Genomic DNA, 12409 nt, shown 5'->3' with positions numbered 1-12409 from the left:
CCACCCTTTTTTTTTTTTGCTTTAAAAACAATTGTGGAAATGCTTCTGGAGCAAATCAAATGAGGTTGGCATAGCAATCAACTCAACGCAACCGATAAACCAGGGATGGCACACCTGTGGCCCTCTGGCGGTTGTTGGACTACAACTGGTATTATCCCTATTGGCCGTGCTGACTGGGGCTGATGGAAGTCGCAGTCCAACATGCTGTAGAACTTCCTGCTGCTCAAAATGTTGCTCATAGGAGCTGCTCTCTCTCTCTCTCTCTCTGTCTGTCTTCTGATTGCAGAGTTTTGAAGGGTGCAGAGAGAACTAGAAAGAGAGAGACTTAACAGATGACAGAGAGGAAGAAACTCAGAATGGTGTGTGATGCCTGAGACCTATACTTGCATCCCAGGTCTGTATAGCCAGACTAGTCTGAGAGACTTTAACCTCTCACCCATGTGTAATTCATGTTATTGGGACTCCATACTCCTTTAATCTGTTGCTCAAGGATTCTCAAAATTGTATACCAACCTGAGTTGTTTCCCTTCCTGTCAAACCAGTTCTACTTCTTGGATTTTCTTAAGTTGCCCACTGCTTCTTCTCCCCTGCCCCCTTTTGAGAAACATGAGGTCTACTGGGCAGAAACCTCTCAGCCTGAATGTGTTGTTTCTTCCTTCCGTATCTCCCATGTCACTATTGTCCACAGCTCCCACACCTTAGAATCTCTGTGATTTGCTTATAAATTTAATATACACACATACTCTATAGACTCAAGTTCTCTTTAATAGTTGGCATAAATTAATCTGTCTTGAGTGATCCCAACAATGCACATTTCCTTAAAAAGTATAATAAGTGCCCAGTCAAGCATTCCTGGCAAAAAATCTAAGCAACCAGCAGGCACTGAAATGTTTTTCAAAAAAACTGGCCAGCGGACTAAGATCTTTCTTCCACCTACCTTACACATGCATGTCAAATATGCACCATGGAAGCTTTCCTAGAAACCAAACTTGTGTATCAGACTTGTCACTTTTATTGATCTCTGTCTAATATAATTAGTGTTCTTATTTAAAAATGTATGCATATGTGACGGTAAAGATGAAATGAAACATAAGAGAAGCAGGTCACCAGAATGGAAACCACATTTCTAATTAGGTTGTGCATGTTTAAAGTCAAACCCCAACCATAAGTGGACTGTTCTTCAATTAAAATAGGAGTCTGATAGCTAGTTAAGCATCAAGGAAAGGACCTTCTAAATAAACTAGAGGTGTAGCAGGAGCAAACTGTGCTAAGGAGCCATAAACATACTGCTGGGTTTGTTATTTATTCAACACTAATTACTGAACTCAATACTGATTAGAGAGTTTACACATCTCACACACAAAAAAACCTCTAAGTGACAACTAACCACAATATGTATATATTGTAGAAACAGCCGTGGCCACAACAGTAAAGGTTGTTTCATTAACCAACGTTCAAATTTACTAGAAAGCAAAATTACACTAGTCCTTTAGTAAAGTTTATAAACATTTTAAAAAGTGCATAACATCTGAAAACAAGAAGAAAACAGGACAACACTTAAAAATAAAAATAAAGAAAACAAATTGGGATGGGAAGGGGGACTTGTGATTGCTGCTCCACTTGATTGCCACAGGAATATTCATGTTTAACTCCAATCTCAGCTGCTGAGATACAAGGTGACCCCAGTTCTAAACACTACAATAAATTTATGCTTCATTTCAGGATACAAGTATTCAGCAACTTTCTGGGGCTTCTGTTTCATCAGCTCCCAACATATTATTTCTTCTTTTAAAAAAAAGTTGTACTGATAAGTTTGCTCTTAAAACCTCAGCACTAACATCATGTTTGTGTTTTGGTTTTTTTTGGGCTTTTTAGTGGAAAAGGCCAGTTCCCTAAGGGATGAGATTAAATAAAAGATTCTGTCTGAATCTTGGATTTCCAACCATCTACAAGCAAAGTGACCGAACTGTACTGAGAAAACAACAAGACACACCAGACTATACGTTAATTACACTGTATGTTCTTATAAATGAAAGAATGCAGTTTCATCAGATTAGCAGCTGACTTGATAATCTTATCATGTGCACACCCACCACACTATGCGAAAATAAAACCCTAGCCCTTTTGAAACAAGTGGTAGAAAAAAATCACAGTCACAGAAGTTGCCTTCATAAGCATTTTGAGAAGGGGCAGTGTGGCGCATCTAAACTGTACAATATAAAACATTGTAAGTAATAGAGCTGAAAACACAGAAGCAGAGTTCTTAAAAAAACAAACCAACGGTGCTTCCTTGACAGGTGATTTTAATAGGTGAACACCCTCTGAAGGTCAGACAACCTCTGAAGATCACTGGAGCCATTGTCATACAATGCAATTCAAGCCTCTGGTGAGTTGAGGGCCGTTTGCTACACGATGTAGTTTGCTCTACTTCCTACGAGCATTTCATCAAGTGGTCATTTGTGGTGAGATCCATGTTGAGAGAGTCTCGAGATGAGCAACGAAGTCTCAACCATTGCTAACAGAGGTAGAGAAAGTTCTGTCTGCTGCTACAGCCTGCTTTGCCCCTTTCAGCATTGGACCGTTCAGCTCCCAGTAACGAGGCCCATCCATTTTCATTTTTTGTTCAATCAGCTTGCTCACAAAATACCTTTTTCCCAATAGGCTTTTGCAATTTGGAAACATCCCACAGTTGCAGCTGTCGGTCAAAGTAGGATGTCAACTTTCTTGCTTTGCTGTTTCCCCCTGGGCTTCCCCAGTTTGCTCAGTGGGATTTCTCTGTGCATCTCCTTCCCCTTCTGTAAGGAAAAAAAAAGTTAAGCAGTGGCGAAATAGCATCCAGACCACATAATCATAGAGTTGGACGGGATCCTCCAAGGGTAATCTAGTCCAACCCCTTGCAATGCAGGAATCTCACCTAAAGCATCCATGACAGATGGCCACCCAACCTCTGCTTAAAAACCTCTGAGGAAGGGAAGTCCGCAACCTCCTGAGGGAGTCCTTTCCACTGTTGAACAGCTCTTGCTGTCAAAGTTCTTCCTGGTCTTTGGCTGGAATCTCCTTTCTTGTAACTTGAAGTCGTTGGTACGGGTCCTACCCTCCAGACCAGGGGCTAGCAAACTTTTTCAGCAAGGGGCTGGTCCACTGTCCCTCAGACCTTGTGGGGGGGGGCGGACTATATATATATATTTTGGGGGGGGGTAATGAACAAATTCCTATGCCCCACAAATAACCCAGAGATGCATTTTAAATAAAAGGGCACATTCTACTCTTGTAAAAACACGCTAATTCCCGAACCATCTGCAGGCCGGATTTAGAAGGCGATTGGGCCGGATCTGGCCCCCGGGCCTTAGTTTGCCTATCCATGCTCCAGACTAATCTAGTTTGAGCCTGCAAATTCCATGGCACTGAAAGACATGGATGGGTGTTTGGTTTGGCTTCTTTAATTGTCAATGAGTTTTAAAAATGTGCCTGGTAACTAGCTAATTTAGAGTACATAAAGAAGAATGGAAGTTCTGTGGGTATACAGAAGCGCGTGATGTACTTCACACTTGGATGTACATTGCTTGAGGTGTAAGCATTATGTCATGTTATAACTGTGAAGGTCCATGCACTCATGCAACTGTGTGTGCCATCCAGCTTATTGTACTTAGCTGCCAGAATTATTATTATTATTATTATTATTATTAGGGAGAAGAAGAGGAGGAGGAGGAGTTTGGATTTGATATCCCACTTTATCACTATCCGAAGGAGTCTCAAAGCGGCTCACAATCTCCTTTCCCTTCCTCCCCCACAACAAACACTCTGTGAGGTGAGTGGGGCTGAGAGACTTCAGAGAAGTGTGACTAGCCCAAGGTCACCCAGCAGTTGCATGTGGAGGAGCGGAGACGTGAACCCGGTTCACCAGATTACAAGTCTACCGCTCTTAACCACTACACCACACTGGCATCAAAGGAGTGATGGGAAAACCCTTGGCTTTTTCCAGTACCATGCATAAAAATGGCATTTATGTTATCGGAAATGGAATCCCATAGGAGGGACGAATTCTCTTTTGCGCTCACATTCCAACCACTCTGCAAATATTCACTAGTGGATTTCTCCGCAAGCTGTTCCCAGGAACTGGGAGGTGGTTTCAGCCACCTCCCATACAACCTTTATTACACCAAGAAATTCCATGCATAGGTAGAGCTGTCATAACTTGTGTCAGTTCAATGGAAACAAGTTTTTTCAGACACAGTAACACAGCCAATATTCGCACCCTCACACATGGGAAATAGCAGACAGAAATAAAATGTCCTTCTATTCCCTGTTGCAGCTCTGTCCCTTGAGAGCGGGGAGGATTGTCTCACACCTCTGCATTCCTCTTTATGGTACCTAAGTACAGAAACCTTGCAGAGGCATGCGATAATGGCATGAAAGGGAAGGCGTTTGCCCTTTGCTCCCTGTACATCCTTCCTACCTAGAGAGTCCCCATGGAGCAAGTGGCCAAATAAACCCAGGACCCAAAAAGTATTGTGCCTACTGTAATTACAAGGCCACTCTGCTGCAGGGATGTGGATGGAAAATGTAAAAAGGAAAATCTGTTTCATAAGTTCATTAGTAGCAATCAGTGGATGCCAACTGCAAATACAGTATTAGGCAAGCTTGGCAGTTTCACAGTTTTTATCTGTGTTTGCTAAATACAAGCAAAATAAACATGCCAAATTGGATCGCTCTCTAGGGTATCAGGAAATCGAAAACTAAAAGGAAATTCTGATGCAAATTTCCAATGCAAAAATTTCCAGAAACCCAAATCACTGCTCTGTGGGTAGGATTTCCTGGGGTATGTTAGCTTCATGGTAGATGGTTCTGAGTTGCTAAGGGGTTGTTGGAGACCGTCTCCCATCAGCTGAAGCCAACATGGCCAGTGGTCAGCGATGAGAAGAATCAATGACATTCTGCACAGCAACAGTTTCCCCAATCCTGTGCCGAGCAGATTGACTTAAGTGGCTCTTATTAACACCATGAAACTTTCTCCGTATCACAGAGCTCATGTCCATTGTGGAGATATTGGGGTGGGGGAAGAGAACTTCCTTCGTAGAAGCTGGAAAGACTGAGTGGTATCCGACTAACTCCTTCCATCAGTGCAAGGGAATCCGCTTGTGCAATGCAACTCCACCCCTCCCCCTGCGTGTCCCTGAAATCTGTTCTGGGGGTTCTCCCAACCCTCCAGAGCAGATCTGGAGAGAGCATGAGAGGAGAGGAGGGAAATCACAGACAGAAATCCTTGCACTGATGGGATGCGTTAGGTTAGGCCACAACTGCACCATACATTTAAAGTACCCGTATACAACTTTAATAGACATGGCTTCCCCAAAGAATCCTGGGAAATGTAGTTTGTAATGAGTGCTAAGAGTTTTTTGGGAACTGTAGGATCTGTGAAAGGAATAGGGGTCTCCCAACAACTCTTAGCAAGCTGTACATGGGTGTACTGTTTGAAGTGGTATAATAGTGTTTTAAATGGATGGTGTGGGTTTAGTCTTAGCTGGTAAACCAGGGTTATCAATTGGACTCCTCAAAGCACATTTTTATTATACATTTCTCTAATATAGGCCCACCAGCTTGGCCAAAACTAACCAGCCACATAAAAGGCTAAATGACAATCCATCTGTTTTTGAAGGGGGAAGTTAGCATATTGTAGGTGGGTTGTGGTAGCCTGCACTAACTCAAAAAAGCAGAGGAGATGTTGTCCTTTTTATACAGCAACATATTTCATGAACTAGTCTACTATTCTGCTATGGCCTTGTACTAGATAGAAGTACATAAAATGCCCTCATATACAAACCTGCTAAAGACTAATTTTTAATACTGAATTTTAAATTTTTGTAGCCTGCTTTGGAACCTTAAGGAGAAGAGCAGGTAAGACATTTAATTTTTTTAAAAAAGTAAATAAATTAATAACAATAAATGTGAAAAGCCACTAAAGCCCAGCATGTTGTTTCCATGAATGATGTCCCTTGCAGACTTATTAATGCTTTTTCTCTTAACCTTTCAGATTAGTACTTACCAGTTTTGTTTATATCAAGTTCTGATAACTTCAAGGATAGTTCACTAGAATTTCCACTTGCAGAGGACACAAGGATATCGTGAAGGGCATTTCTTCTCCCGGTTCTCCCAGAAGCAATGAAATCTGCATATGTAGATTCCACATCAGTCATTGCTAACCAGTATCCACATAGCAGTACCTAAGAAAAACCAAAGAAAATCAAAAGCTACATTAGGGATAATAGGAGCTCATGAAGCAAGGAGACAAATATGGAATCTTTAGATGATTTGTACAACTGGTAAGACAATTTCACACCTTGTATCGTGGAAGGCTTTGGGGAAGGGATAGCTAACCTGTGTCCCTTCAGTTACAGATAGGTAGCCGTGTTGGTCTGCCATAGTCAAAATAAAAAAAATTCCTTCCTGTAGCACCTTAAAGACCAACTAAGTTAGTTCTTGGTATAAGCTTTCGTGTGCATGCACACTTCTTCAGATACACTGAAGAAGTGTGCATGCACACGAAAGCTTATACCAAGAACTAACTTAGTTGGTCTTTAAGGTGCTACAGGAAGGATTTTTTTTTATTTTGACTGTGTCCCTTCAGGTTTTGTTGAACACCAGATCCTGTTAGCGCCAGCTAGCATGGCCAAAGCTCAAGGGTAGTGGGAGCTGAAGGGCACCAGGTTAAAATAAGCTGATCTAAAAATGATGTTAATCTATTAATTAACATCATCAAAAATGGTTTACTTTAAAGGTAAAGGTACCCCTGCCCGTACGGGCCAGTCTTGCCAGACTCTCGGGTTGTGCGCTCATCTCACTCTATAGACCGGGAGCCAGCGCTGTCTGCAGACACTTCCGGGTCACGTGGCCAGCGTGACAAGCTGCATCTGGCGAGCCAGTGCAGCACACGGAATGCCGTTTACCTTCCCGCTGGTAAGCGGTCCCTATTTATCTACTTGCACCCGGAGGTGCTTTCGAACTGCTAGGTTGGCAGGCGCTGGGACCGAACGATGGGAGCGCACCCCGCCGCGGGGATTCGAACCGCCGACCATGCGATCGGCAAGTCCTAGGCGCTGAGGTTTTACCCACAGCGCCACCCGCGTCCCATGGTTTACTTTAGCTGGTGGGAAATACCATGGCTGTCCATCATTTGCTAATGGGTCAGCCAAAGCACATTAGACTGGTGCTGCTTCAGCTGCTTCTGCAGTTGCACAACATCTGGAAGGCACAATATTGTCTACCCAGAGTGTCTGGTTTATCTGGCTAGCCTGAGGTTCTCAACTAGAAAGAAGGGAACGCTGGTTGGAGTGTGTTGGAGGGCTCCAGGTTGAGGAAGACTGCTTTATATCAATTCCAAATTCATGGTTGAATGAGGAGATCTGAAATAATGATTCACGTCCATCGCTATCCTAGCCCCCTCAGCCTCCATGTCTTTCCTGCTTTCAAACAGAATCATACACCTAAAATAAGCCTGCTAACAACAGGCATTTGCCTATTTTTAGCCTCTTTACTTGTGTCTCCCCCCGCCAGCCCCCAGTCTTCCTTTCGATCAGACAAGAGACAAATAGTTACATGAGCCTTCCTGGAGCCAAGTGAACAGTTATTTGAGAAGCTGGCGGAAGGGGATTAGGTACAACATTTTATACGGGCTAAATATAGCCATATCGAATGTCTCTGAGCAGTTTATCCACACAGGGCTTCACACCAACAGAACTTCTGAGAATGGCAGGCGGCAGGGCCATCAGCCCGAACAATGACACACTAACGTTAATGCTGTAAACAACATGATCTAACACAAAGCTCAAAAATTTATTAAAACAAAGCTGCACACACACACCAACAGAGAAAACGTTTCTCAATAAACTCATTATTTCTAGCTTCCCTCACATCTCCGCAACACATATAGCTAACAGACCTCATTCTAGGGCCGAGGTAAAATGATACCCTGATTATTTGGTCCTATCATACTAATGTGTGCCTAAATTCATCACCTTTGGGCTAATGATAGAAAGAGGTAGTAAGGTGGTAGCAGGCCTTTCTTTCTTTCCTTCTTTGCTGCTGCCTATAGAAGTGGCAATGGCCATAACCAAGCTGGCAAAGTTGTTCTTCTTTGGTGTCTCCAGCCACCATTTTCTTTCCCCTTCCCAGACTGCCTTGGGCCTGGATAGTGTCATTTGGGATGAGGATGAAGCACCACGATGAAAGGCATGGTGGCCCTTGGGAAAATTACAAACCCCTCTTATGGGAAAGGAGTGGTATGCTGTCCCCTAGTTAAAAGCTAGGTGACAGGGAGGAGGTAGACCCATGCTGATGTCCCTGATAACCCTTTCCCTCCATCACCCAAATGCATCTTTCAGCAGGGGTGGGGAACCTGCAGCCTTCCATATATTGTTGGATAGCAACTCCAAGCCAGCTTTCCCAGGAAGAGATGATGGAGTCCAACAACAACTGGAAGACTACTGTTCCCCATCCCTGCCTACAGCCTCCTAGGAAGCTAAGGGAGCACAGAAAAAGTGGGGAAAGCACATCTGATCCAAGAAAGAAGTGTTGTCTCCATTGAACCACCGAACTCCATTGAACTCACCCAATGGGGCATCCTACATGGACAGCCATTATTAAAGAGAAAGAAAAAGGGCAGATGAACTGGAGTGGCTGCAATTCACTTACAGCAATAGGAAGCCTCTCTAAAACACCAGTTTGAAATATGATGCAAGGCAAAAAATTAAAAAAGGCTTGTGGAGGGGGGAAAGCCAGGCCTGTGAAGAGTGCAGCCTGAGGAGAGTATGTCTACATTTGGGGCCCAGGGCCTGTGTTTCCACACCACTGACTTAGAAAGCTATCAGATTCATAGGTCAAGCAGGCAAGGCCAAAACAGCACTGGGAAAAACTATGTTGTTTTGAGCCAGTGCACAAAAGCTTCCTAGAAGGGCCGGGGGAAACTGCCCTCTGTCCCACTCGAATTATTCATTGAGGCTTTGATTGGCAGCTGGAGAGGAGAGGAGTTTGAGTGGCACCCTGAAGCTGTTCAAAGCTTCTTCCCAATACAGTGATGCCTTGGGTTAAGAACTTAATTCGTTCTGGAGGTCCGTTCTTAACCTGAAACTGTTTTTAACCTGAGGTACCACTTTAGCTAGTGGGGCCTCCCGCTGCTGCCGCCACGCGATTTCTGTTCTCATCCTGAAGCAAAGTTCTTAACCCAAGGTACTATTTCTGGGTTAGCGGAGTCTGTAACCTGAAGCGTATGTAACCCAAGGTACCACTGTACTGTATCTGCAGTATATGTGTGGCAGGCCCTTTCCTGCAGTGGCTCCCTGTTTCTATTTCGCTTTCCTCTTGGTTTTAATGTATCTATATGGGGTTTGTTGTCTATTTGTTTGGCTGTAAGCCGCTTTGGGTTGCCCTGGTCAAGATAAAGTGACTAACAAACATTATATTAATAATAATATTAATAATAATACAAATACTGCAGATAATTTGACTGTGAAAGGACATAACAGGTGCAAGGTGGCAGAGAGAGGGACAAGGGGGAGGAAAGATTTTTCAAAGGTTCCATAGCACACTGTCATCTCAGTAGAAGGTAGACACAATGGTAAGTGAGAACTTAATGTTCTGTTTATCCTACTTAAAAAATAAATAAATAAATAAATAAATTAGCAGTGAAAGAGAAAAGCTTTTGCAAATAAACAATATGCAAGTCATGATCAAGGTGTCTCCCCTGCCAGGTAAGTAATATCTCTTGGATAATATCTCTTGGAGTTTTATGAGGAAGAATCTTCATGGGATGGGGGTAGGCCAGGGTTTTGAGAATGGTATGGCTGCAATATATTCTGAACAAAAAGCTAAGCTGATTGTAAATAATGTTGTGACTGAGGAACTTAAGATAGAAAAAGGAACTCGGCAGGGGTGCCCAATTTCCCCATTACTTTTTATTTCGGTTCTGGAGGTGTTGCTGAATATGATAAGAAATGACCAGCAGGTCAAAGGTGTGCAGGTCGGAGCTAAACATTACAAGTTAAGAGCGTATGCAGATGACCTAGTATTGACTTTGCAAGAGCCAAACACTAGTACGAAAAGGGTTTTAGAAATAATTCAACAATTTGGCCAGGTGGCTGGATTTAAGTTGAATAAGCAAAAAACTAAAGTCTTAGGGAAAAACCTAACAGATATGGAAAAGGAGAAATTTCAGGAGGAAACAGGCTTGACAGTGGTTAAGAAAGTCAAATACCTAGGGGTTTATTTAACACCTAAGAATGTTAATTTGTATAAGGACAATTATGAAAAATGTTGGTCAGAGATTAAAAAAGATCTAGAAATATGGTCAAATCTGAAACTGTCAATGTTAGGCCGAATTGTAGTAATTAAAATGAATGTATTGCCTAGAATGTTATTTTTGTTTCAGACCTTGCAGATTCTTGATAAGATGGAATGTTTTAAGAGGTGGCACAAAGACATTTCGAAATTTGTCTGGCAGGGCAAAAAGCCCCGAATTAAATTCAAAATACTGACTGACGCTAAAGAAAGAGGGGGTTTTGCCCTGCCGGACCTAAAATTGTACTATGAGGCAGCAGCGTTTTGCTGGCTGAAAGAATGGATGCTCCTCGAGAATACAGACATCTTGGATCTGGAAGGCTTCAATAATGCTTTTGGTTGGCATGCATATCTTTGGTATGACAAGGTTAACAGTACCTTCAAAAATCACATCGTTAGAAAAGCATTATTTAATGTCTGGATAAGATACAAAGATTTATTGGAAAATAAAACCCCTAGATGGGTGTCACCAGTGGAGGCTAAAGCAGTGAAGAAACTCAATATGGAGGTCGGATGGCCGAAGTATTGGGAAATTTTAGAACAGGATGGAGACAAGGTTAAACTACAAAGTCAGGAGAAATTGAAGCACAAAGTAGAAAATTGGTTTCAATATCGCCAAATAATGGAAATTTTTAAACAGGATAGGAAAATCGGTTTCCAAGTGGAGAAATCAAAACTAGAGACCGAACTGCTAGAACCCAATACTAAGAATTTATCTAGAATGTATAACTTGCTGTTGAAATGGAACACACAGGATGAAACAGTTAAATCTGCTATGATTAAGTGGGCGCAGGATGTTGGACACAACATTATGTCAGATGACTGGGAATGGTTATGGAACACCGGTATCAAATTTACGGCATGTAATGCCTTAAAGGAAAACATTATGAAAATGGTATACAGGTGGTACATGACCCCAGTCAAGCTGGCAAAAATCTATCATTTGCCCGATAATAAATGTTGGAAATGTAAAGAGACTGAAGGTACTTTTTACCACCTTTGGTGGACATGCCCGAAGATAAAGGCCTTCTGGGAAATGATCTATAATGAAATGAAAAAGGTACTTAAATGTACATTTTCTAAAAAACCAGAGGCCTTTCTCTTGGGCATTGTCGGCCAATTGGTGACAAAGAAAGATAGAAATTTCTTTATGTATGCCACAACAGCAGCAAGAATACTCATCGCAAAGTATTGGAAGACACAAGATTTACCTACTTTGGAAGAATGGCAGATGAAAGTGATGGACTATATGACACTGGCTGAGATGACAGGCAGAATCCGTGACCAACGTAAAGAGATGGTGGAAGAAGAATGGAAAAAATTTAAGAGCTATCTTAAGGACTACTATAAACTCAACGAATGTTAAAATGTTGTGGTTGCTAGAAGTAACAGGGTACAGGGATACAAGGTTAGATAATAAAGGAGGACTAAGACGACAGAGATTAGAAAGTAACAACTGGGAGTTGCTAGTTCAAATATGGACACTGGGATGCAGAGAGGGGGGGTATGGGGAAGTCCAAGAAAAGAGGTTTATGAAAATATCTTTGAAAGTATTTTGTATGTTTGTTTTGTTTTGTGTTTGTTTGTTCTTCTTAAAAATGCTGTAAAACCAATAAAAATTTATTAATAAAAAAAAAATAAACAATATGCAAGTCAAACAAAGTTGGGCTGACACTGTAGGAACAATTGCTCTGGATTCGATGATCAGACAATTTCCTGTATCAAAATTTCATACTTTGATCCTTCCTTCCATGTAAACATATTTACCATTTGATATTTGTCTGATCCCTTTATCCAGGGATGATTTCCGAGACTCATGTGCAAAGCTTCTGAGTAATTGGGCAAAAGACCAGCTGCAGCAAGCCACTCCTCAAAAACAAATGATAACTGGGCTCTTGGTGCTAATTTCACATCACTCCAATGTTGTTCACTAATTATTCCCTGCCAGGCTGCTGACTTACAGCAATCTGTTAATGCAAAAAGCTTATTACAAAGCCTGTTCTCATGCACCATAGAAAACTGCATCTTGCTCTGCTGATTGCAGTAAGTTTGCTGAACAACTGATAATGATGGCATTATG

General features: G+C 42.1%; 1 protein-coding gene across 1 annotated transcript in view; it reads right to left on the bottom strand.

The window, feature by feature from the left end:
* Positions 1–747: 747 nt before the first annotated feature.
* The window catches only part of PKIA (cAMP-dependent protein kinase inhibitor alpha), a 41336-nt gene continuing 29674 nt past the window's right edge, over positions 748–12409 (bottom strand). Inside the window, exons 3-4 of the mRNA XM_081205331.1 lie at positions 6044–6221; positions 748–2795 (exon numbers count right to left, since the gene is read on the bottom strand). Coding sequence (XP_081061457.1) covers positions 2716–2795; positions 6044–6194 — 231 coding nt within the window. The 5' untranslated portion in view covers positions 6195–6221 and the 3' untranslated portion in view covers positions 748–2715. The remainder of the gene's footprint in view (positions 2796–6043; positions 6222–12409) is intronic.

This window comes from Podarcis bocagei (genome assembly GCF_964188305.1).
Source record: "Podarcis bocagei genome assembly, chromosome: 8".
In the NCBI taxonomy this organism is placed as follows: Eukaryota; Metazoa; Chordata; class Lepidosauria; order Squamata; family Lacertidae; genus Podarcis; species Podarcis bocagei.
This window is presented reverse-complemented; position numbering and strand designations above follow the sequence as displayed.